Source organism: Cetorhinus maximus, chromosome 17 (genome assembly GCF_964194155.1).
Source record: "Cetorhinus maximus chromosome 17, sCetMax3.hap1.1, whole genome shotgun sequence".
NCBI classification, from domain to species: domain Eukaryota; kingdom Metazoa; phylum Chordata; class Chondrichthyes; order Lamniformes; family Cetorhinidae; genus Cetorhinus; species Cetorhinus maximus.
The window spans coordinates 70,929,461-70,957,247 of record NC_135895.1 but is presented as its reverse complement, the minus strand read 5'-3'; the positions used below and the strand labels follow the sequence as shown (position 1 = coordinate 70,957,247).

At 41.2% G+C, this 27,787-nt stretch overlaps 1 protein-coding gene across 1 annotated transcript in view; it reads right to left on the bottom strand.

The window, feature by feature from the left end:
* Positions 1-521: 521 nt before the first annotated feature.
* The window catches only part of axdnd1 (axonemal dynein light chain domain containing 1), a 248,778-nt gene continuing 221,512 nt past the window's right edge, over positions 522-27,787 (bottom strand). Inside the window, exons 25-28 of the mRNA XM_078561454.1 lie at positions 22,951-23,076; positions 22,308-22,399; positions 17,368-17,513; positions 522-812 (exon numbers count right to left, since the gene is read on the bottom strand). Of these exons, the coding sequence (XP_078417580.1) occupies positions 712-812; positions 17,368-17,513; positions 22,308-22,399; positions 22,951-23,076 (465 nt within the window). The 3' untranslated portion in view covers positions 522-711. The remainder of the gene's footprint in view (positions 813-17,367; positions 17,514-22,307; positions 22,400-22,950; positions 23,077-27,787) is intronic.

Below are 27,787 nucleotides of genomic sequence, written 5' to 3'. Positions count from 1 at the left end.
CATATTGCAATTGACCTATGATATGCAATAAATAATTATTAAATGGCCCATGGACAACCAGAAGTACTTGGAACCATCTTCCTTCAACTACCAGGAATGTGCTTTTTCATATAATTTAATTCTACCTCTTTCCTCATGTTCAACATAGTGACTAGTCAGCTGCATCTGTAATGTGGCTTACTTCTGATATACTTCAGAATTTTAACACAGCTGGTATAAGTGCTTGCTTTTTTATGATGTAATTTTCTCTCTCCCATAGGTTGGAAATCTTGAAAGTCATATAAGCCATCCATCAGAAATATGTAAATACCGCATGATAGAGGCCAGGTTCATAGGCACATTCATACACATGGGCTGGAGGCAGTCCCACTATACCAGAGATCAGTTCCCAGTTGGTCTTTTCTGAAATTCGTGACCCTCAACCTTTTAAGCTCAGTTAAACAAAGAAATTGTTTTATTTTAAATCAAGAATGTTTAATATTGGTTTGAATTACTTTGTGAGTTATCTACCTATGATGCTTTCTCAACCATAAAGTCAAAGTTAGTGTTATAGCACTGTTATAGCACTATTTCAACTTCAAAACAATAATGATAACTTGCATTTAAAACATGTTCTGCATCATTGGTAAAAAAAAGCACAACTTAACATGAAATTTCAAACAAAATGTTTTTTTATGTAAAGATGCAATTTGATGCCAAAACAATCATCTTTCATTTTTTAGGCTTAGCTTTGGTGCTTTTTGTTTTGGAGGATATTGGCGTTGCAACCTTCACAATAGATCTAGCAGATATAGTTCTGGCCAGCAATGGACCTAGAAGAAAGGTAAAATATTTGTTGTCAAACTCATCATCATTCAGGGATTTTAAAAAAACGCATTTAACTTTCTTTGGTGATGGTGCAAAACGATGATGGCAAAATGGCAGTCCATTTTATACCCTGCCATCCCTCTGTGGCTATTTTGGAAGCTCTGATGGAATCCATTGTCTATCAGGCAATTAACTGCCTGCCATCAGGGCTTCCATGCCTTTAAAGCAAAAGAGCCTGCCTCTAAAAGCTGCTGGCCAATCCAGAAGCAGCTCTTCGGTCTCAGCAGCATCTGAGAGAGCAGTGCCCACTGCTGGGACTGCAGCAGGCCGTGGATCAGCCTGCATGGAAAAGGTCCCAGATTGCAGGTAAATTGGTCGGGCTTGTCAGGGCCAGTGCAGAGTGTGGGGGATGGGGGGGGGGGCGTGGTGCTAGGTGATTGGGGAGAGCAAGGGAAGCCCTTTCAGTGAGGTAGGGCTTGCAGCCACAGAAGGCACTTCATGGGCCACAGGTTCCTGATCAGGATCTCCCCCCATGAGCCCACAAGGAGGATGGCTGCTTCTACTTAGCAGCCTCCCCACATGGTGTAGTGCACAGCACCCCACCTGACCTCATTGGTAGAATACCAGCAGCATGCAGGATGAGGCCATTAAGGGCCTCAGTTGGCCTCCTGGCAGGAAGGACATCTCAACCTTCCCCATCCCTGAGGGAGCTGGGAAGGCGATGGGTACTCTGCCTTCCCTACCTGAAAATTTCGACATAATTTCCATTCAACACTGTTCATTTGCTCTCATTTTATATCAATTGCATTCAAAAGCAATCATTTAGCCATCATTTGACATCAACTGCGTTCAAATGCAATCATTTAACTATCATTTAACATTGCAAATAGTGTAACTGACATCATTGTCATCAGTTGCCCCAAACCTCAGAGCTCAAACTTTTGCAATTAGCAACATCATTAACCTTAAGCATCTGGACACCAAAAAACGATCATAGAGTTTATTTTCCATATTTCTGAATTTTGATAGCTTCAAACATCCAAAAACTGAGCTAACTTTAGAAAAAGCAGACCCTGTTTAAACTTATGTTTTAATAAGCTAGTTTTACATTCTCCTTCACAACCCTGCCCCACCCCCGCCTCTGCAGATTACATCCGTTTTCTCACCCCTAGCCCCCCAAAGCTATGTTCTCCTCACCCCGCCCCCCTCTTTCCCCACCCTCTCTCTCTCCCCCTCCACCCGGTCCAGAGAGCTCAGATTGCAGGTCTGGCCAGAACCAGCAATGGCAGCAGGAATGAGGTAAATATTGAGTCGGAGAAATCAGGGGTGGGAAGGCAATTAGGGGGGAGGGCGAGAGAATGGAGAGAGTCATTGGGGTGTGGAGGGGATGTAGGGTCGAGAGGGGTCTGGAGTTCAGCAGCAAGGCTCAAGGCCCTGAGACTGGGGGTTGTGGTTGGCGGGGGTGGGGGGGGGGGTGGAGTATGGCAGGGGGTTGGTTGGAGAGTATAGACCATGAGACTTGGCGTTGGAAGTTGAGAGGGAGTATGTGTGGGGGGGGGGGGGGGGGGGGGTGGGGGGGAGAGGTGGGAGTTGAGGTGGGGGGGCGGTTGGGGGAGAGCTTATAGGTCCTGAGATTAAAATGAATTTGGAACTGATGAGGATCTGGTGATGCTATCAAGCATAGTGGCGTAGTGCTGCCGAAGCGCACCAGATACTGCTCCAGCAACTTCTATTTAAAGCAGACTGTCCAACTTAATGCAGCCTACCAAGCTTGTTAGACATTCAAGTGGCTTATATTTGAACAATGCTATAAAACTGCACATCCAATCACAGGTTGATTTCTCTCCACATTTCCTGCTGATAGGCTCACAAATGCAAAGAGGAACCAGCCTGTGATTGGATGAGCAGCAAAGAGTGGGAAGCTAAGTTTTGGGGGGTTAATTCCAGTTGGCTGTGATGGCCTAAGGATGTGAAACATGGTATAGTGTTTGCATTCCCAAGCAGCTTTACATGGAATTTACAGCACAGAAACAGGCCATTTGACCCACCCCATCTATGCTGATATTTATGTTCCACGCTAGCCTACTCCCACCCTTCTTGATCACACTATCAGGGTAACCTTCAGCAATTTTCTTCCTCGTTTTTATTAAGTTCCTTGAATGTATCTATACTAGAATCATAGAATGATTACAGCACAGAAGGAAGCTATTCAGCACACTGTCTTTGTGTTAGTTCTCTGCAACAGCAACTCAGCTAGTCCCACTCCTTGACCTTTTCCCTGTAGCCATGTAAAATCTTTTCTCTTCAGGTAATTATCCAGTTCCCTTTTGAAAACTGCAATTGAATCTTTCTCCACCACATGCTCAGGCAGTGCATTCTGGACCCAAAACATTTGTTACACGAAGAAGTTTTTCCTCATGTCACCTCTGGTTCTTTTGTTAATCACCTTAGGGTTCCCGGCCTTACGCCAATGGCTACACTTCCTCCCCATTTACACTGTCCAGGCCCCTCATGATTTTAACTCATCTAACAAATCTCCTCTTAACTTTTTCTTCTCCAAGGAGAACAGCTCCAGCTTCGCCAATCTACCCACATAACTGAAGTTTCTCATCCCCGGAACCATTCTCATAAATCTTTCTTGCATCCTTTCTAAAACCTTCACATCCTTCCCATTGAGGCCGAACCAGTGTTTTATGGAGGTTCATAACTTACTTGGTTTTGTATTCTGTGTCCCTATTTATAAAATCCAGGATTCAGTATAATTTGTTAACTACTATCTCAACCTACCCTGTCACCTTCAATGATTCATGCACATATACACCCAGGTCTCTCTGCTCCTGCATTTCCTTTAGAATTTTACCCTTTAATTTATGTCATGTCTCCTTGTTCTTCTGACCAAGGTGTATCACTTCACACTTCTCTACATTAAATTTCATCTGCCATGTGTCTGCCCATCCCACCAGCCTGTCTACATTCTCATGAAGTCTATCACTCTCTTCGTCACAGTTCACAATACTTCCAAGTCTTGCATCATCTTCAAATTTTGAAATTGTGCCATATACACCCAGGTCTAGGTTATAAATATAAATCAAGAAAAGCAGTGGTCCGTCTATATACCATCCCCCAATCAGAACTAAGTAAAGTTTTCTGTAATTCATGTTTTTAATAGGTTTGGATTAAATAATTAAGCATAATGAGATTCTAGCTATGCTAAAGACTAATGATTCAAAATACCACATGGTTCAAAATAAAATGCCTACAGGCAGAAATATTTTTCACTTAAAAAGTTTAGTTTTACTAACATTTGTGGACTCAAATGATTAATACATAGGAAAACACTAATAGTAGATTCAGAAATGATTTTCTAAACATTTTCTTAGCATTCCTACACCTCAAAATTTGGCACTACACCACTGTTCAAGTATGTATAGTGGAAATATTTTTGGACTAAATGAAAAAACTGAATAAATTCAGATTATTATTTAAGTAATTAATTTCCTTGCGTTTTTCAATGCAGGCTGCTGAGTGCACTTGATAGCTTTGAGCGCATTTGATAGCTCCGAGTATATTTGATAGCTTCGAGCACACAATGCCTTTGAGCATCTTTTGCCATTTGATCACATTTGATGTCAAAGATGGCAAAACACTGCTGACTGCATGCAAAACTCAAATTAGAACATTTGATGTCAAATGATTGCTGATCGTTTTTGAGCGGACTTGAATGCAAAAAATGATGTTGAAACGTTTGGGTAGGGTTTCTGCTTTCCCTCCCGATTCTACGTTCCTCGCCCCACCCCACCTCCCTTCCTGCACCTGGGGAGGGGTATTAAGTTCTGCCACATAAGTGCAACAACTTAAAAGTAATTTTTTTGGGCTCCCCACTGTGCAATGCTTAAACACCTGATCTGGAAAAATATGAACACATCAATAAAATTGCCTAATCATTTCTAAGCATCAGAAATGTTTTGGCCCAATCTTCAATAACATTCATAGTCTTGTTATTCCTGACACATTGTAACCGTTTGTCTTCCTTTCCTGAGTCAATGTTCATATCTTTGAACGCAAGCCGGCATTTTATGAACTTTTTAAAAATAAATAATGAAATCTAGATTAAAGAGCCTTGGTCATAATGCATAATTAAATTTACATATAGACTGGGTAAACATAATTAGCACTAATGCTATGGAGGATGACTTCCTGGGGTGAGTACGAGGTGCGTTTCTGGAACAGTACATTGATGAACCAACTAGGGATCAGGCTATTTTAGATTTAGTATTATCTAATGTGGAAGGGCTAGTTAATAACCTTGCTGCAAAGGAGCAATTAAGAAATAGTAACCATAATATGATAGAATTTTACATTAAGTTTTAAAGTGATATAGTTCATTCTGAAACTAGGGTCCTAAATATGAACAAAGAAAATTATGAAGGTATGAGGGTCAAGTTGGCTATGCTGGATTGGGAAAGCACACTAAACAATTTGATTGTAGACAGGCAATTGCTAATATTTAAAGTAGTATTACATGGTCTACAACAAACATGCATCCCACTAAGACACAAAAACCCAACAGAAAAAGTGAATCAACCATGGCTAACAGTTAAAGATTGCATTCGATCAAAGGAAGTGGCTTATAAGTTTGCAAGATAAAGTGGTAAACCCAAGGAGCACTTCAGGATCCAGCAATGGATGACCAAGAAACTGATTAAGAAAGGGAAAAGAGAATATGAATGCAAGCTAGGGAGTAACATAAAGACGGACTGTAAAAGCTTCTTTCGGCATGTGAAAAGGAAAAGATTAGCAAGAACAAATGTGGGTTCATTACAGGCAGAGACAGGGGAATTTATAATGGAGAATAGGGAAATAGTGGAGAAACTAAACAATTACTTTGGGCAGAATCGTCCCAGATGTGCACTAAGTGCGACGTTTAATCCACCGACCACAATGGTGGGTTTTCACACCATATCATCCCAAACTCGCTGCGTTAGTTACGCATTCCTGGAAAACACACCATTTCCATGGTGGGTGGGCTCTCATTTGCCCACCATGCCATCACCTCGCCGCTTCATCATGCCAGGCGCCATATTTAAAGTCCAGCCGCACGCACATATCTCATTGCTTCCAGCCCAAGACTACTTCAGGGAAGATGTCCACGAAAGGCAAAAAGACTGCAGCCCGCAGATTTAGTGACGCGTCACAGGAACGCCTTTTAGATACCGTGGAGGCCTGCCATGCTGTCCAATACCCTGGCTCTGGCTTAGGATGGGTAGCAGCATGACCAACCAGACTTGAGAAGCAGTGGCAGTGGTGATCAGTGCCAATGCTGCACAGAAGAGGTTGGCCACCCAATGCAGAGAGAGGATGAATGATCTCATCCGTGCCACCAGGATACAGCAACCATCTCATCACACTAAACTCACACACTCATGCCCATCACACATCCACTGGATCTCACTCACTGTCAGCTCAAGGGACATCACCACCCATTCTAACACACATACCCTCACATACCTATCTGACCTCATCTCCTCTAGAGACTGCCTCCTCAGCCCTCACCATCTTGAGGCCACTTACACATAAAAACATGTGCCCACACACACACCCTGAGATACCCTCTTTCCCCAGTATAGCCCTCATCCTGCAGCCTCTTCCCTTGCCTGAGGCCACTTCTCCCCCTTTGCCAAGCAAGCCCTAGCCTTGCAACCATTGAAAAAAGTCACCCACATATGGCATATCTGGTAGGTACAGACCTGTCATGAGTCCCCCTAAAAGTGATGTTGTGCTGTCTGTGAAGCCTGGCGCTGATGATTGCGAGTGCTAACTGAAGCAAGGTAGACAAATAAACTTTGAAGTCCCGACCGAAATGCAGCCCACCAGGTGCACGTCGCTTATATGCTGTTGTGAAACACATCGCCATGTTTTCCCACCAACATGGGTAGACGATCCAGCGGCGGGGGATGATTCTGGGGGGTAGGCCTAATAATGATATACAGATATATTACAATGAGGTTCCCAACGTCTGATGGCGGAGAATGCGGCCCGCCATCGGTGGGCTGAGCAGACGATCATGAACTGGTTTCACGCTGTTGTGAAACCGATTGCGCCACGTTGTCTGCTCATGCCACCGAACATGCCCGATGCCTGCGGGAACGGAAAATCCCGGCCTTTGTGTCTGTCTCCACAGAGGAAGATACAGAAAATCTCCCAGAAATACTAGCATTAGGAACTAGAGGTAGTTTTAAGTAAGTTATATTTGTATTTGTAGGTGTTAGGAACCAGATATAGGGCAGAATTTTCCCCCCGTTGGGGGAGAAGTTGAAGTGCACAGAGGCGTGCCTCTGGTCTGCACCCCCGATTGTGGGCATGCCGCCATTTTAAATGGGTGGGCCAGTTAAGGCCCGGCCAGCATGATGTCCGAACGGAAGCGCTATGCGCTCCCTGTGCGGGCGGTGGGGGGGAATCTCTCAGCCGAGAGTGCACGAAAGAGCGCACTCAACTCCCTGATGCTTTAATGCTACATTAAAAAATATTAAAAATAGAAAAAAAAAATTCCCTGATATGTCCCCTCATGTAACACTGTCACAAGTTGGGACACGTCCATAACTTTTAAAAACACTTTAATTAATTTTTTGAAAACCTACATGAAACCTCAATCCACCCATGCATGAGGTTTCATGCTTTTTCTAATGCCCGCCAGGGCTCCTGGCCTGCCCGCCAACCTTAAGGTTGGACAGGCAGGTCCATTAATTACTTTAATGACTCTGATGGTGGCCTCAATTGGCCATTGACAGGTCGGCGGGTGCACAGCTGATTTTGCTGAGCCCCTGCCTACCTGAAAATTTAAATGGGGCGCAGTGACGTCGGGAGTTTCGCCCGACATCATCGCGCATCATTTTACGCGTCGGTGAGCGGGCCCTGCCCCCTGCTCGCTGATGGGAAAATCCTGGCCATAGTTTAAGCAAGTTGTATTTGTGGGTTTTAGGAATAAGCCATAGCTTTAAGTTTAAGTTCTGTATTTGTGTGTTAAAGGAACCCGAGTTTTAGTTCCACTTTGAACTGATGCTTGCAACTCTGGGGTTGCAGTAGAAAAAAACTATGCTGTCGCCTAACAATAGGCACCCACAGAGATAGAAGAAGCAGGTTTGAGTTCATTTGGAAGAAAGTGCCAGAACATGAAAAGGGGCAGACAGCAAGTCCCAAGCTAAAGGAAAAGCCCAAAAACCAGGAAGTGGGGACAAGAAAAGTCCCAATGCGACAGTCAAGGAACAAGGACAAGGATCAAAAACAGGACTGGTTCAGTGAAGTTAAAGTAAGGAGCAGAGGAGAAGGCTCCAAATTAAAGAAAGAAAACTGGAGGAAGCAGACTCAAAGCAAAATAGGCTTGCAAGAAGCCAGAAGATCCAAGGATACAGTCAAAGGTCTATAAATCTTTATTATGGGCATGTGAAGCAGACGTGTTCTGTTGGCATGGCTGAGTATCTGAGAGAGAGGGCATGGAAGACGTCCAAGAGAAAATGTCATTTGGCAGATGATTCCAAAGTGAGTTCTTGCAGAGTGGAGATTGTGAACCCTCATGTGAAAGATGGAGCTCAGTGAGACCAGTTGGCTCGCGGCGTGACAAGCATCTGGGGGGAATTGATGTGAGATCCATAGTATCTGTTTGGGGTGGCATCTGTCATTTGACCTTGGAGTGTGGTGTGTCTGACCACACATCACCTATTGGTTTACATAGACTGTGTACTTACTGTGAACATTAGAGTATAAGGTAGTTTTTGTAACTTGTATTATTCTTACGAATCTGTATATATCTGTAAAGGTATAGTTGTGGGTGAAGGAGTATTGTAATATAGTTCATCTCTTCTTGCCTAATAAATGTTGTATTCTTTTGCTAAAAGTTTATCAGCTGACTCCTGTGACTTTGTTCAGTAGCTACCCTCCATGTTTCTAAACAAAAAATAAAAGTTAGGATCTATCAAGCTGAGTTCCACCCGGGATCTGACTTGTCCAGCAGTAACATCAGCTGGGATCATAACACTAGGTAACCAAGGGACTAGTGAAAATGAGGAACTGAAAGAAATTAGTATTAATAAAGAGGTAGTACTCGAAAAATTAACTGGATTAAAGGTTGTTCATTCCCCTGGACCAGGAGAGCTGCATCCCAGAGTGTTGAAGGAAGTAGCCAGAGATAGTGGATACATTGGTAGTTATCTTTCAAAATTCTATAGATTCTGGAAAGGTTCCTGCATACTGGAAATTAGCAAACGTAACACCATTATTTAAAAAAGGAGAAAACTAAGAACTACAGACCTGTTAGTTTGTAATCAATAGTGGGGAAAATGTTAGGATCTATTATAAAGGATATGATAATAGGACATTAGAAAATAATGATATGATTGGGCGGAGTCAGCATGAATTTATGAAAGGGAAATCAAGTTTGACAAACCTGTTTTTTTGAGATTGATGCTTGTAGAATAGATAAAGGAGAAGCAGTGGATGTGGTGTATTTGGATTTTCAGAAGGCTTTTGATAAGGTCCCACACAGGAAGTTAGTAAACAAAATTAGAGCATATGAGATTGGGACTAATATACTGCTATGGATTGAGAATTGGTTAACAGGCAGAAAGCAGAGTAGGAATAAATAGGCCATTCTCAGGATGGCAGGCTGTGGCTAGTGGGGTACCGTAAGAATCAGTGCTGGGGCAATAACTGTTCACAATCTATATTAATGATTTGGATGTGGGGACCAAATGTAATATTTCCAAATTTGCTGATGACACAAACCTAAGTGGGAATGTGAGTTCTAAAGAGGCTTCAAGGGGATTTAGACAGGCTAAGTGAATGGGCAAGAACATGGCAGATGGTGTATAATGTGAATAACTATGAAGTTATCCATTTTGGTAAATGGTGAGAGGTTGGGAAGTGTTGATGTCCAAAGGGCCCTGGGTGTCCTTGTTCATGAGTCACTAAAAGCTAGCATGTAGGTGCAGCAAGCAATTAGGAAGGCAAATGGTATGGTTACCTTCATTGCAAGGGATTTGAGTACGGGAGCAAAGATGTCTTATTGCAATTGTATAGAGTCTCAGTGAGACCGCATCTGGACAGCTTTGTGTCTCCTTATCTAAAGAAGGATGTATTTGCCATAGAGGGAGTGCAACAGAAGTTCACCAGACTAATTCCTGGGATGGTGGAATTGTCTTATGAGGAGAGATTGAGGAAACTTGGCCTGTATTCTCTAGAGTTTCAAAGGATGAGAGATGATCTCACTGAAACTTATAAAATTCTTACAGAACGTGGCATGGTAGATGTGGATAGAATGTTTCCCTGTTTGGTGAGTCTAGAACCAGGGGACACAGTCTCAGAATAAGGGACAGACCATTTAAGACTGAGATGAGGAGGAATTTCCTCACTCAAAGGGTGGTGAATCTTTGGAATTTTACCGAGGAGGGCTGTGGAAGCTCAGTCATTGAGCATGTTCAAGACAGAAATGGATAGATTTCTGGATACTAATGACATCAAGGGGTATGGGGGTAGTGGGAAAGTAGCATAAGAGGTAGATGATCAGCCATGATCTGTTTCAATGGCAGAGCAGGCTCAATGGGCTGAATGGCCTACTCTTGCTCCTTTTTCCTATGGTCCGATGAACCTGAAAAATGTCTCAAAAGACTACCAGCTTTTAAATTAATCATGCCGATTGATAAAATAAGCTTATCAGCCAAAACTCAGTTCCATTCCACTGATGTGTAGGAAAAAATACTCATCAACAATTAGCAAACACTACAATAACAATTTTATAATTCCACTTTTATTCAAAGCTACCATTTACCAAGCTGCAAGTTCCAAGAAACTAAGGCACTGGATTTTCTTAATCCTTTGAATAAGCAAATTATTTCCACATTTTCACAATACATATATCTAAAAATTAAATTTACTTCATAACTTGGAAATTACATAATTTTTTAAAAACTCTAAACTTATAAGGACTAATAAGGATTATCCATTTTATATTAGAAATGTTGTAACATTCTTCTGTACAGGCCCACCCTTTCTTGTGTAGCCAAGGACAGTTCTGCTCTGTTCCCAGAGCTTGAATTCTTTAACTAAGCCTATTGCTAAATTCTGTGAGCATGAGCGAAGTGCATCATAGGAGTTGTAGCTTTCACCTTTCTTGTGGTATGATAATATCCAGAGTGCACCTGATATGACAACTAGGTGGAAATTATAGACATAACAAAGGGTGATGGGGATAAGAGTAAACAAAATAAATATTTCAATTTTTTTCCAGCAATTTATGCAATTGTGTCACTGAACAAGACTGATATTTGCGCTGAGACCAGCAAAGGCATGTTCATGAGGTCATTTGGTGCTGCATTTTGTCTTTGCAACCAAATCAATTGATGAAGCCCAACCTTCTGCATAAGTAACTGGAGATTGATGGTGGGAACAAAAACTTCCTGCTGCAATGCTCCATCAAGGACAACTTCAGAAGAACTGTGATCCACTGTGAAAAGTATATGGAGAAATAAGATTTGGAGGAGGGCAACTGCACTGTAGGCAGTACAGCAAATATATATATTTTGAAATGTATATAACTGAGAACTGAGAACATCAGGTTTTAGTGTTGACGAGCAAACGTAATTACTTGCATTTTAAACATGTTTTCTAAAATGGAAGGAAAATTGTATTGCAAATATATTTATGATGCCTCTATGTTTCATTATCAGTAATATGTAATATTCTTACCTCATGTCCATCATTTGTCACTTTACATTAGTAAATTCGATGCATCACAACAATGGGCAAAACTGTTGTATTTAGGCTGCTGCTGACCAGGTTGAGCAAACAGAAACCGTGCTCCAGATCCCAGCTACCCATGCAGAATGATATGAAAGGTGCTATTTGTTTATAAAGCTTTAACCATATATAAAGGCTCAAAACCACATTGAGAACATTATAGGTGTAACTTCTTCACCCATTGACTTTCATGGCATCATTATCTTACATGGCCTAAAATGGAAGTCCCACATCACCTTTTTTAATGTTGCAGTTCCCAACAAATGCTTCTCTCTTATGGTCCAAACACTTCTTTCCTCCACAACTCAACTCTCTAGGAAGCCATCAAGTTGAATAGGGCTAACATATCTGAAAAGGCTCTTAAAACATTTTGCTCGAGTCCCTGACAGGACACAAGTAAAAGCTTGTTGTCAAATAGGCAATTCCGTTTTACGTCTAGCTTCCAATTTCGCTCTCCTACACGTTTTTTTTTTAATTTGCTTTTTAATGTAACTATAGTTAGTGTTCCTCTGAGCTTTCCTCTCTTGAGTCTGTGAACCAGGAATTACTGAGCTCTACATGCTATTGTTCTTTCCTGAAACCTTACTGTTTTGAAATCCCTTCATTCCTCAATTTCCTAACAGATTTATTAATTCCCAGGATCTCAAAGTTCCAAATCTCCCTCAGATATTTATTATTCCTACAACCTGATGGCTTTTTAAATCAAAACTTGAAATCACCTAATCACTACTTCCTGATTTATTCTAGGTGTTAAAGTTACACAATCGGACTCTGGCCCAGGAATGCAACAGGGAAAATCAGCTATTGTTCCTATTCCAACCAAATGATTTCTGCTGGATTGTGGAATGCCCTATCAACACCACTATCTAAGTATCTAAGTATTCATGATGCTCAGGGTAGTCAGGTAAGGTAAATCGGACTTTGGCACATATGGAGCAATACATTGATCAGTCAGGAAAAGAAATAATAAGGGGAAGAAACCACAACAAAACAATCAAAAAGTGAATAAAACTATTCCAAGAGTTCCAGGGTGCAGATTATAAGTACTAAAAATTGATACTGTAGACAAGCATACTGCTTTGCAGCACCACTGTCAGTGTCATGCAGACATGCAATGTAATTTCAAAGTCTGCACCTTCCAGACTGATGAAATTCCATTTTCAGATCTTTTGCTTTAGATGTGCCAAAAGGAAACCAGGCATCCTCCCTTTGAGTGAAAAAAAACCAAAAAGATTATCATAAACATACTATTCTAATTCATCTCCTAGAAGTTGACTCGCAGCAGCATCGACATAGCTCAGTCCCCTCCTCCCTCCACAAGCCCCTTCAGCCACAGTTGATGTATAGCCAAGGGAAATCAGGAAAGGTAAGGGTGAAAATTAACTTGATATAGAAGTATTCATACTCTTAATAAAGTAATTATAATAGGAAAAGGGAAATAGCAGGTGCCTCTGTGGAATTAACTTGTGTAATTAAGAACATAAGAAATAGGAACAGAAGTAGGCCATTTGGCCCATCAAGCCTGCTCCGCCATTCAATAAGATCAAGGCTGATCTGCCACAGGCCTCAATTATTAGTTGTGAGTCACATTATAGTTAACAGCCTGTGCTAGTGGTTTATGATATTATATGAAAGCTGGGCTGAATTTTTGGGCCCCACTGAGGTTGGGAACAGAGGCAAATATACTGCTGTCAGCCAATGTGTCAGTTTCAGAAACCCATCCCTGGTGCCAGCAGGGATCACCATAGCGGAGAGAGAGAGCAGCAAATCTACTCACCTCTCCATTAAAGGCCAATTAAAGTATTTAAAAGATCATTAAGAGCTTCTTGTGGAGGGCAGAATTTAAGGGGGCATGGGTTTCAGGGGGTGTCCATTTCTGATCAGTTGATTGGAGATGGGTATATGGCTGTCCCAGGGAATCCCCCTGACCCCATAACAGGGTCTCAGCAGACCAATGGGGGGCTCGCCATTTGCAAAGGAGGTGTTCTTGGATCAGCTGCAGGCCTTGGTGGCATCTCAGAAAAAGCAGCACATCATTGCATCTTGCAGATCACTGATGCCCTCTTTGCCAGAGCTGGACGGTATATTAATTTAACGACCGATGTAGATCGCTGGGACAGTGGTCAGTGAGTTGCTGCCATTTGTGGATTCCCCTTAGTGCAGGACATCATCAATTGCACCCATGTGTCCGTTAAGCACTCTGAAGCTGCCAACTCAGTCATCAAGAGGTAGGGCTTCCATTTCCTCGGCATCTTGTGATTTTTGACCACAAGAAGAGCGTCCTCTATGTACACGCTCATTTTCTTTGCAGCTGCCATGACAACTCATCCTCTGGTAGTCCACAATGCTTCAGGTCTTCACTCCAGCCACCGGAAACGCTGTTACAATTATAAGGTTTATAAGATTATTATGTTTCGGGACTGTGTCTTTAATTTAAGGTAAAATGAATTAGGTCATGTAACCCGTTCTGAAGTCTGCCTGACAGCAAGCTTGGGTGGTTTGATTGTTAGAGAGTAAAAGGGGTCCAGATTGTTTTACTAGGAAGAAGGTGCAAGGTGTTTACACTTGGAAACAATGGCAGCAGTCTGAGTGCTAACAGTGGGTATACTGTGAGTCTCCAAAGTCCCAGAAAAGTGTTGAAAATGTCAAGTTGTAAATATTTGTGTTTTAAATTCACCATTTTCTTCCAAGATAAGATGGAGTTTGGGGTCTTATTTCTACCTGGATACAAGGCCCATTTGATTTATGCTGCCATGGAGATGGGCTTTGAGAGTGGAAGGGTCTAAGATATCCCTGAAAACTCACAGATAAAGTTAGTATGCCAGCATCTGGGAGAGAGAGAGGGACAGCAACTAGAGGCCAAAGGTTTCTATGGTTCACCATGTAGGAATGAAGGTCAAAGTTCGTGCTCAGATTGAAACGACTGAATTCATGAGGAGTTAAAACAAGGCTGGAAGATTCACCTAGCTTGTACTAGAGGAAGAATCTCCAGAGAAAAACTTCATTCTGAAAGACAGTTTGAGATTAAAAGTTCCCAGGCCAAGAAAGAAAAAGAAAAGTAAACCCTTGGAAGCTAAGAATTAACTTGGACTGATTCTGATATAATTGAATGTCTATTTAAAATACAGTGTAAAGTTTATCTGTGAAGTGTGTTTTTGGCTGTGCTAAAGGAAAAAGGGGCATGTTCTGTTTTGTAGTTTAAATAATAAGCTAACTACAAAGATGTTGTTTAGTTCACAGTGCTTTTAGTCTTCCGTTGTAGTAAAAGTCTTAAAATGTAAAATGTTTTCATGTTATCCTTGCAGCTATTAACTGGAAGTTCGAAGTTATCGCCCTCTACCAAGTCTGTAACAGTGTGTGGATGAATCCTAGGGGACAAGGGACATCTCTTGAAGACATGGCAACTCACCCATCTACAGTAGCCCCAGACAGAGGCACAGTGGCGATACAGTAAATGCTCAGTAGGGTTACCATTGAACAGGCCATCCAGCTTTTGAAGGTGAGATTCTAGTGCTTGCACTGGTCGGGTGGCACCCCTATCCTCCTGCAAGGTCTCAATCATTGTGGAGGTCTGCTGCACTCTCCAAACGTGGCCCTCAACAGAGATGCTGACCTTGAGGATGGTGAGGCCCTGGAAGCATACAGCTCATGGGGGAATGGGAGTAGAAGGTGAGAGAGGAGGAGGAGTTGGAGGCGAAGGGAGATGATGCTGCACAGAGAGGTGCCCCTGCTGCATGAAAAGGTGGCCTCCTCCTGCCACCCTCCAGGAAGAGGACTTCCCTCCTCTCCCTCATGGCGTCCAACATTAGATCCAGGTCGGCATCAATCAACCTTTACAGCATTTTCTGTTTTTATTTCAGATTTTCAGCATCCACAGTATCTGCTTTTAATCAAGTGAGGGCAGCCTGCTTGAGGTAGCAGACCTCTGGGTCTCCTGTGACATCCTGCTTCCCACTGGTGCTGCAGAAGGCTTTGGACCAGTAGATCTTTCCCTCTGGATAACCAGCAGCCACAGTGTTAGCAATCATGAAGAGTCTAAATCAGTCCCATACTCTATCTGACCTGCCTCTGTTCCCATCTCTTACATTCTGCACTGTCGCAGAAGGATTGTGAGGAAAGACATGATCCAAGGCTTCAGAATCCTATGACTTATAGGGTGGCAATATGTGCTTATGGTTTGATTCTGACTGTGAGCATAAATCTGAAGAACGCAACATTAAATCTAATAAATGAGAAGAGATTAAAAAATAAAATTCCCTGGAGTCATAGGAATATGGAATTTACTCACAGAAAAGCAGTTGTAGTTGATGCAGCAAGAGTATTAGGTTATTAATAAGATTATTAGGTAATTAATAACACAATGTTTATTAATGCCAAGAAATAGCTGGATAAAAACATGGTTGGCAATGGAGTTGAATATTATAAGACAGACAAAGATGAAAATGATTGAATACTCCAGACTACTGCTGGATCCTCCACTGATGGGGTCAGACAAAGCAGGAGGAGAAGTTCTCATCTATGGACAGCAAGATTGAATATGGAGATAATGGCAATCCAGATATATATAGTAGCATTGTTTGATTATTTTTTGAGTATTAGGCAGTTCTTTATGCAGAAAATTCTGTCAGAAAATTAAATGGTTGTGGTAGACCCAGGAAAGAATGAATTTGCATATTGCTGTGGAAGGAGTGGGGTTGCTGGGGAAAAAATAACCTTTTCATAATTTCTAATGTTCGTGCTGAAGGACTATAGAAAGAGTGATATCAAAAATCTCATACAGTGCCTACAAATATGTAAGAAGAATTAGATCAAGATTTACTATTTATCTCTGATATTTAGTTCTGGAGTTGACCTACGTAAACCTACAATGAAAGAAACTCTGAGCCAGCAGTTAAGTAAATGTAACATGTCACTGTGGAAGTTACATTAAACACACTTGGAAATCTTTAGAGACATTACACATCATAACTTGTATAACAAATAACTTCTTTATTTAACAACAGCTATATAAAAATAAAGAGATCAACATTATAACAGTTCAGTAGTAGTAGTCATCATTAACAAGATTTATTTCAGTTAATTTTTAAGATAATGGTACACACTTGGCAGAATTCAGAATTCAAAAGAGTGTTAGTATGCTTTTAGGTAATCTCTAACTCTGTTTTACAAAAGATAGAATCTATTTCATTTAGAAGAACATTAGGAGGAACACTGACAGTTTAGAAAGTTTTAATGATGTTCTGATACATGTTTCTTTCATTCTTATATTTTATTGTCTTCTTGGCTGAGAATTATCTTCATTTCTTCCCAAAATTTCAATGTTCAAAATATTCTGATTTATGATATATTGAACCTTAAATAACTGAAGCTACTACAACTGAACATTACCATTTACAATCAGACCAATCATAGCAGACATTATTGTCAATCATTTCAAGATTTTATTATTCTGTGTTACGGGCTTCATTACCAAAGACAATCAGTACCCTTATCTTATAATGTGATGACAGACATTTCCATTCACTTTGGCCACGTCTCAATACTATTTGAAACAATTTTGTGTGTTCACTATTCTTGACATTACAGTTTCAATGGCACTATATTAATTTCATTAATTTGAAAGAATCAAAGTTCTTGATTAAACCTGTCATTTGAGCATCTCTAACAGCAAGTAACAATAGTAACATAATGAATAGCAGTTGAGGACATGTACAACCAGCAATACATAAAGTTAATGGTGACTATGAAACTTCTGGTTGAATGTAAACTCACTTTTTGCTGGCTGCAGATGCTGGTTCTTTGATTCTTCTGTCTTCAAATCTAGTGTCAGGTCGTTAATTTTATCCAAAGCTTCATGCAGTTTTTCATCCAGAAAAGTTGCCCGTTCCTCAGCATTCATGGCACGCTGCTCCGTTTCTCTACCAAAGATCAAGATGTATAAGTAATAGTCAAAAAAGAACGAAAAGTATCAAGTGGTCATGGGAGATTAACAGCTCAGATAATGTGGGTCTATGGGATCATGGATTAGACCTAACCAGATTATTATTAAAAGTTAAGATTTAAAATAGAGTGCAATAAGCTATAAAATAACCTACAAGGGGAATGCCTGAATTAAGTGTTACATTATATAGTTCTTATGGAATGATTCAAAATACAATCTTGAGTCTTTCCTGCAATATTCCTTGAACCAATCAGTTCCCCAATGTTTCAATTGATTAAGTGTAATGGCACAGCCAATGGTAAATGCTGAGCTGCTCAAATCCCAAAGGGAAACTTGAAACAACTGCCGCAACTTGTTTTGCAATTTGTATAAATTCTGAATTGCATTGAATTCAGTAGTAATGAGACCACCAAGTCTTATAGGTTTCTTACAAAACTAAATTAAACATTTATTAATAGAAGAAATGATTTTAAATACATACATGTGTCTACAAATTACTACTATAATAACTTCTAAATCCCCTAATTAATCTGATTCCCAGTTACGCCTTCATTAAGGTAACAGTAAGATACATATATTTTAAAAGACCCAGGCAAAGAAACATGATACCCTGAACAATCCAATTCAAAGTGAGTTTTCTTAATTTCAGTTTGTTGTAGACAGCAGCTTGAGTCATAAGTGCTGAAGGCTTTTCACACTAGTTAGATCTTAAAATTACCCTCTTTACACACAACATTCTCTTCTTTATACATATTTTCCCCTCGGAATGCAAATTCCAATTGTTTCACTATGTCTTTGGACTTTACCTCCCTTATCATAAAATTTATCATAGTACCAATTTTACCAGTAATCTTTGGGAAAAATAAACACACGGTTTCTGAACTTCACCTGGCTAGGTGACACATTTCACCCCTCCTTTGAAAACAATCTAATATGGTTTATTTAAAAATGCAAATGTCCTTTTACACCTTATATTCTAAACTACCCCCATGTTTACCTACTTAACATTTCAAACCTAACTTATCTTCTAATACATCAGTCCAGCTCCTTTAATCCAATTAAGTCACACACACACACATAGACACAGATACCAATATTTTACAAATAAATTCCAATAACATTATATCTTCCTGACATAAGGAAACGAGAAACTGAACCATATAAACCCAGAATGACCCCAGGTTCTATGCTTGGTTTATGTTGAGCAAGATGATCAGTGAAATCCTGATAAAATAGGTTTCTGCATCCTTATGTTAGGAAAATAAGCACCATCCATAATTTCTGCTACCCCTGCTAGAAATGCATGTATGAGAAAGGCATTGTATGATGGCTTGGATTGTGCAATAGAAATAAAGGTGAGGCTATCAGTGCTCACCATTATTAATCACGAACAGCAATCGCCAGCAATTGCACATGTGCAGTTAAATGCAAAAAGTCAGGAAGTTGTTGCCCTGAGTTGCCCTGCTCCCCCAGCAGTGCTATAATCATATTTTATCAAGAGACATAATCATCAAAACACACGGAAGGGCATGGAGCTGCATTGCTTAAGCGATAGATGTCCTGGAAACTTGGAGAGAAATTCACTGCTTGTCCATTTCATTGGACAGAATTTTCCATTCCCGCCAGCAGCAGGAATGATGGAGGGTGGGGCACTTAATTTGGCGGGAGGCAAAAAAATCTGTTTCCCAACAGCAGGATAAACTGTTCAAGTTAAGGCGGGTTAAAGATGGGTCAAGCTTCCTGACAAACAAACTTAATTCCGGCGAGGTGGCCTTTTAATGATATGCATGAGATGCTAGTGCATGCAAATAGGGTTCCTGATATCTCATGCACATCATTAAAAGACCACCTCACCAGGATTTAGTTTGTTCTCCAAATTAAGTTCCACGCCAGCGAGAAGTTATCAATGTACAGTTTCATGACTGTATACAAGTGGCATACACCTGGCAAGCTTTACCTCTTCTACGACTTTGAGGTCCGTAGATGTTGCATTCTCCTTCTTGGAGGCCTCGCATAACTTCACGCGAGTGCCATTACCAAATGCTACGCCAAGGCTGGAAAAGGGAGGCAAGCAAAGGCTGGAAGTTGGGGAGAGGGTACCAGGACCTTCAACCCATGAGATAACGGTGGGGTGGGTGACTTACTGTCAGCCCTGCCACGAGATTCACCGAGCTCCTTGCTGATGCATAATTAATGAGCTGAACAGCAGAAGATCACACCTGTTCAGCCATTTCTCCACCCAGCAGGAATCACTTTCCCACCCACCACAGGACCTAGACTCCAGAGCGGAAAATTCCACTTGTTAAGTCATAATTACTGCAAACACTCAGGCACTGAAAAGTAATTTTTGAAAGTGTGGCGTCTCATTCTTTCAGATTTTAATTATTGCTGGAGATTTAAAAATATAACAACAATTTTGTTTCACATTTTCCATCTATCTGCCTTTTTATCTCTCTTAATCCCATATTTCTTTCCCTCTCTTTATTTCACTTTCTCTACATGACTTGAATTAAATATTTTAACTGTCGCTTTATGGTTCAGACTGCACTGCTCAGTAATGATTCTTCAATCTAATTGTTTAAGGACACATGCCGTTGTTTGCCCTATTCACACAGGTTCTAGGTGCCCTGTAGACAGTGATATGCTGGAATGGCTTCTGAATTAAATTAATTAGCAGTGCAAAAGCTCATGCGAAGTCTATGGACAAATGTGAGTGTAATGATCTCTGATTCTGTCTCTGCATCAGCTCATCTTCTGCTCCAGCTCATCTTCTGCTCAAATCCATTCCTTTGTTCCCTTAAGACTTGACTATTCCAAGAAACCAGTGACCGGCATCCCATCTTCCACTCACTGTTAACTGAAAAATCATCCAAAACTCTGCTGCCCACATTCAAACTTGCATCAAGTCCCGTTCACCAACCATCCTTGTACTCACTGATCTGCACTAGCTCCCAGCTAAGCAAAGCCTCAATTTCAAAATTCTCAGCCTTGTTTTCAACGTCTTCCATTGCCTCACTCCTCCCTACCTCTGTAACCTACTTTAGCAGTGCAACCCTCTTATTTGTGCTCCTCCAAATCTGTGCATGCCCAATTTTAATCACTCCACCATTGGCAGCTCTGCCTATGGCTGCTTATGTCCCAAGCTCTGGAATTCCCTCCCTAAACCTCTCTACTTCACTTTCCTCATTAAAGAGGCTCCTTAAACATATTTCTTTAGCCAAACTTTTAGTCACCCGATCTACTATGTTTTTATATGGCTCAGTGTCAAATTTTGTTTGACAACGCTCCTGTGAAATAGCTAGGGACGCTTTGCTACATTAAAGTGCTATAGAAATGTAAGCTGCTGTTGGTATTGAATGGCTGGTACTGTTGGTTTGTTGCTGACCATAAAATCCAGTCCATTCTGTGCATAAGTTGGAAAGTCTACTGACACTGACTATCTAGATTCAAGCATGAAGAATGGCCACTTGGGCAAAGTATGCAAGTCACCCAGGAACACTGGAAATGTACCCTAGAAAAATTTCAAAGCCTTCAGGAAAGGAGTAAGATAGGGGGAAAAAAAAGTGGAGAAAGAACATGACAAACATAGAAATAAACAAGCAATAATTAACACATTCCTAGAACAGTCTAATTCTCTTTTACTCTTACCCTTTCTAATGTGCTTCCAACGAGGTGTGGCTCTGATGTTTGTAACTGGGTAGAGACACGATGTGTCATAGCCCAAGATGACCTTGGTGCTGTCCTATGGCTGCCTAAAACCTAGAGGGCCTGGCATGCTGATAGGCTCTTGCATCAGTGCAGAAGCCTTTTGATGGAATCTGTGGTTTCAAAGTTTGTATTTTTTGACACGGATCCTAATTGGAACTGAAACGGAAATTTCAGCTAACTGATAGGGAAACGGAACCTAAAGCGAAAATAGAAACTTTAGGTTTCTGGGGAAATCAAAAAAAAGGTACTATGCCATTCAAGCTCAGATCCCAGGAAGACTGAAGAAGACAGAGGCTGGGTCCAGGAGCTGGGAATAAGCAAATAAACATATCCTGCAGCTGTTCCTGTTTCTTGAAGATAACATTGGTGGATCCACACCATCAAGACTGTGATGGGCAGAGCTGAAGAGATTCTGCAAATGTGTGCCATTTTGGTAAAGAATATGCCCGTGGAACTTGGGCTGGTTGAGTGCTGCTGTCGGCTGGGGATCAGGCTAAATCCTCAAAGAAAAGCAGCTGGAATTCTACCGGCGAAAATTCAGAGTTTTGAAGGACTTTGTGGCTGAAATTACTGCCATACATGCTGAGAGGGCTGCCTGGAACTGAAGGCTGGTTTTCTGAGCTGCATGGCGGCTTCTCTCAGCTGTAGTCAGAGACCTTGGAAGCGTTGCAGGCCGGTCTGGTTGGTGTTTAAAAATGGTGGCAGCACCTATGCTGGCAGAATTTTCGCCTTCCTTCCTGGCAACCCCCTCCATCACTTGATTGGATGGGCTCCATGCCTCTGCCTCATTAATTGGCTGACCGCTACATGATTGTGTTCAGCCGGCTGCTTCTGTCCCAAGAAATACTGCCCACTTCTGGATCTCCCAACAGGACATGTGCCATCTGAATTACACTTCCCCCACAAGAAGCAACTTTATAAGAATTTGTTCTTTTTAAAGGTTGTCTGTGATTGCACTGTGATGCTATACCACCTGAAATAATGGATTAAACAATGCAACACATGAAAACAAGTTTTTCTAGTAGTGAAGTTGAATCCAGGAGAACTATAATCAGCTACTCACACAAGCTGCTGCTGTAACATTCCCATTGCAGTCAGTTGCTTAAATGCCTTCACTGACTTGGGGTGTTTAGGAGCGACAGCATCGATGCCAACCTGTAATCAAAGTTCAGTATTAAGTAAACAGAAGACAGGTTCGAGACATTGAGGGTAGAAAATGAAGCATTAGACCAGTATTATTTAGGTGCATTTTTCTATAGAATGAAGCAAAGTCTGACTCTCTTTCCACTCTGCTTGTAATCAATACCAGGCTGATTTTCTTCCCCTACTTTTTGTTAGGCAAGGGTATTAAGAGTTTCAGCATGAAAGCAAATAGATGGAGTTAAGATACAAATCAGCCATGATCTAAATGAATGGTCGAATAGACTTGAGAGCTGAATGGTATACTCCTTTTCTATGTTACTAGCTTGTGGATGTTTAAATAAATTGCATCACATTGAACTCCAGCTGAGATGGGCTAATTCAAAGGTAAAACTAAAAGCTTTCTTGGTATATATGGCTTAGTTCTACATTAAGCAGCAAATTTAGCAACGGTCATAAAAGCATTTCTTTCTATCCTTCTTCACCAAAACGTTGGATCAAAAATTTCACAATGGCTGCATTTTTGTAACCATCATTAGTATGATTAGCAATGGTTAAGTTCTTACCTTTGGAACAGGAGTAGCAGTTTCTCTCAAATTTCTCTCGTGGATGTTAGTATCATCACCAATAAATTTCAGGGTGGATTTGCTTTGGCTATGAAGTGCTTGACCTTCCTCCAATCCACTTTGATCCTAAATAAATTGATTCAATTGCTAGAACTCAACAGTTTTTTGTTCTAAATTTTTCTTTGTACTGAGAATATGTGCTAATCAAAGTGACAAATGTCATTGATGAAATATATGCAATATGTGAAATGTTAGTGGTGCAAAATTCAGATTGGTAGTACCCTTGAATTGTGGACTACAGACACAATTTTGTGTTCAAATGGCAAATGCCGCTCTTATGCACACTTCTGGGGTGAATCAAATGCCAAATGTCATAGAGGTGAGGGTGTTAGCATGTGCACAGTGAATGGCCACAGGAAGTATGAAGAGCAGGCAGGTCATGACTTCGTCAATCAACAATGCTGATTTAATGTCAGCTGTGCAATTTTGGAGATCAACACTCTAGCTAATGCCTTCTCTTAATTTTGCATAGCTGTACATGCATTCAGCAGCAAGAAGGATTCTCCATTACTGGTGTTATTTAAAGGGATCATTAACTGCTTACACATTAGTTGCTCATTGATTTTTTGTTAGTTACTTCGAATCTACACTAATTTCTATGGTTGTTTGAAGTGGCAATTGCTCCCAGACATTGGTGCAATAGTAACCATTACCCTTGAAATACAGCATGATTTGGGAATGAACAGAGGTCATGCAGAGCAGTGCACGTTGATGGAAGAGGAGGAAGAGGCGGGGGAAGAGGAGGTAGAGGTGGGGGAAGAGGGCCTCTCAGCAGGAGGCCATGTCTGCCCAATGTGCTCAGGGAGCAATTCTCCTACCTAAACCTCAGTAAAGAACAATGTGTGTGAAGTTTGCACTTCAGTAAGGATGTCCTCACTGAAATCAGTCACTTACGACTGCAAACAGGGCAGGGACTGTATTGCCAATGGTTGTGAACATGACCATGGCCATGAATAACTTTGCATCCAGTTTCTTCCAAAAAGGAGCTGGAAATATTTGCAACATCTCAGGTTGCCTTCCACTGTTGCATGAGGGAGGTCACTGAATTTCATTATTCATCGGGAGTTAGCTACATTTCATTGTCTCTTGCCAGAGAGAAGGAGATGGGGCAAACACACAGCCTTGCAAGAATTCCAGGCTTCCCATAGTACAGCATGCTTGCACATTGCCATTCATTCTGCCCCATACTGCAACCAAAAGACATTCCACTCTTTCAACATGCGTGTGACCATAGGCAGCGAACCATACTGCTCAATGCCCTGTATCATAGCAGTAGTCTTGATGTCTTCTTTCTGCAGCAGTACACTGTGCCAGCTGCATTTGAGCCACCACTGCAAACCAAAGGGCGACTGCTGGACAATTCAAGCTACGAGCTGAATATTCCAGTGTGCAACCTGTGGCAATCGCCTTGTTAAAGGCAATTGTTAGTTAAACAGGTGATGGGCATTGATTAGCCCATCTAAATAGAATAAAAAGATACAGCTGGAACACTTTGTGTGGAAGCTACTTGGAAGTCAGTAGCACTGAGGAGTTGTCTTGAAAATAAACGTCCTTGAGCCAAAAGAACATCCTGGATTAATTCTTCCACTACAACCTGTTATTGTGAGTAACAACCCATGCATACATCCATGTGCTCAGCATGCATACAATGAAAGCTGTGCTGCTACACCATGTGATAGGGCAGACCATTGGCATGCTGAAACAATGCTTCCACTGACCTTAGAGTGGGGGTTTACAATTCATCATGGTCTGCTACATGCTGAATAACCTCACCTTTGTGAGGGCACAGCCCTTGCCACCAGCTATTTCTAAGGTGGCCAGCTCAGGAAAAGCAGCATGAGAAGAAGAGGGAGGAGAAAAGAGGAGGCAACCTAGAAAACTCCTTTCAGGCTAGGCTCTCCATGAAGAACTCACCTGAATTCAAGGGGGAGATGGTGGCATAGTGGTAATGTCATTGAGCCAGTAATCCAGAGGCCCAAGCTAATCCTCTGGAGGCATGGGTTCAGCAAGCTGACTGCATCACTTCAGTGTGAATTTCCACTACAGCACTCAGACTTCTGGTGAAATCTGCTTGTGCTGCAATTCAGGTTGGCAACTGTGAATAAATGTATTTCTGGAGGTTTCTTCATATGGTTCCCCCGTGCTCCAGCTATTAGTTGACTAACACATCCATCCTTGTGATGTACTGCCTTCCTACACCAATTAGAAAGCAAAAAGACTCATTACCCAATTGAATGATGCTTGACTGTCATTGTTTTTTAGTGTCCATATGATTTTTCTCCATGGTTGCACAGAGCTGTGTTCTAAAGATTGATCTTCATTTCCTGGAGACTCCAGGCCATTTCTGGAGAGTTGGAAACCCTAGCCAAATAGGAAACTGAGACATTGGCCATCAGACACTGCATCAAGGTTGGGTCAAACATGCACTGATGAAGCTCACCACCACTTTCATGCATGAAAGGATAAGCTCCAAACTGCACAAACCCTATGCCAAGTTGGCCAGAACCAAGGCCTTCACCACATGCACCACCCACTGCCGGCTTCACCTTTGAACAGCAATATAAAACACAAAGCAATTCTACAAATGCACAACAGCCAGTAGAAATTGATTAGCAACTAACCTGAAAGTATTTGCTGATCCTTTTAAATAACACTAATGGGGGTGTCCTTCCTGCTGCTGAATGTATTTTGATCCGTGTGTATTTAAGAGGGGGCATTTGCTGGGACATTTTAGGTCAAAAATTGCACAGCTGATGTAAAATCAGCATTACACACTTCCTGACATCACAATCAGACTACTCATCGGACACATGCTCCTAACACCAGAGCTAACACACTCACCAGAATGGCTTCTGACATGAGTTTTACTAGATCTATGTGCATACGGCGCCAAAACCATTTTGTATACACAATGGCAATGTAGTACCTAAAATATGGGCTTACAGAGCTGAATTTTGTGGCCTTTCTTTAAGACAAAGCCACCTGAAAAGAAAATGTTAATGGTTTGATATTACCTCAACATCTCTCATTTCCTCAGCTCCACCTGTACTTCCACTTGATTTTAAACGCTGTGAACTTTCTCCAGTCTCAGTGACATCCCAAACAATTTGCACAGCTGGCTTCTGAAGTGAGGAAGAAAAGAGTGGTAATAGCACAGCATTCTCATTAACTAACACAGTCAAACAAATTACACCAAAAGTCACAGCACAAAGACATAATTCAGCAACAATTATAAAGGTAACACTTGGCGCGTGAATTCAAGTCATGAATAAAGGAATTTTTTTTGTGCAGCAAATTTCCTGGCAGCTAACTGATCTAAATGATTTAATGTCTTGCTTATATCAAACTTTGATACCCCACTGTCATTACATCTATAGGTTAAATGATCTTGATTTTTTAAAATTATTCATTCATGGAATGTGGGTGTCGCTGGCTAGGCCAGCATTTATTGCCCATCCCTAATTGCCCTTGAGAAGGTGGTGGTGAGCTGCCTTCTTGATTTATTGCAGTCCATGTGGTAGGCCATTTCAGAGGGCAATTAAGAGTCAATCACATTGCTGTGGGTCTGGAGTCAGGGCATTAGTGAACCAGACGGGTTTTTAATTGATCATTAGACTTTTAATTCCAGATTTTTATCAACATGGTGAGATTCGAACCCAGATCATTACCCTAGGTTTTTGGATTACTAGTCCGGTGACAATACCACTGCACCACCGCCTCCCTCAATTTCAAATAGCCATTTTCTTTTAAGTTAATTATGATGATTGACTTAAATATCCGATTACTTAAATCAAAACATATTCCAATTCATTGGACAACTAGAAAACAACCACAAATAAGTGTAACTGAATCACTAAACTTTCAAGCACAACAATTTGCAGCCAGAATTTCACTAGACAGCAAGAAATCAATCACAAACTAATCTGATCACTCACTCAATTTTTTCAAACTGCTTTTCACTGCCCCATATAACATAACAATCATAATGTTTGTTAACTGTGATTAAAGAACGCCAATCCCGCCCATAAAATTAGTAAAAAATAAATAAAACTGAGAATCTGAAACAAAAATAGAAATTACAGGCAATAATTAACAGTTTGGTCAGGATCTGTGAGAAAGAACAGACAAATTACATTTTCAGGTATAGACTTTTCAATGGAAAGGAGAAAAATTACAGTTGAACAGCATTTAAAAAGGTGCAGAAGAAACAGAAAGGATTGAGTAAACAAATGCATACATCTACAAGAGAGGGAATGGTATGTCCGTAAAGTACTTAAATGAAAAACTGGAAGTAGTTAAGTGGCATTAATAAGAGACAATAGGAAGAAGCATAATCAAATAAATTAAAGGCACTTAAGAGATGGAGGAGGGTTGGATTTTCACATCAGTGGCAGGAAATGGAAGTCAGGGTTGTTTCCAGGTTCTCAACCATTCCCTGGGAAGAAATAGGAATGAGTCCCGAGTTTCACAGGGCAACACCTTAATTGATACGGAGGCAGGTTTGGCAGCCAATTAGCGGCCACAGGGTACCGGAATGAAAGCAGGCCAACTCAAGCGTGGGTCTGATTTAAATTTACCACAGCAGCCATTTTTGTGGCAGTGAAGAATCACAGTGAACTTTGAGCTGGACTTCTCAGTTCAATGATGTCTCAGAAGAACCAGAGAAAACTGATGTAGCCCCTTGTTTTTCAGATGTCAACATGAATGTGACGCTGTCCTCTTCCTGGACAGCGACAGGAGGCCACCCACACAGACTAAACAGGCCTGGGAAGAAATC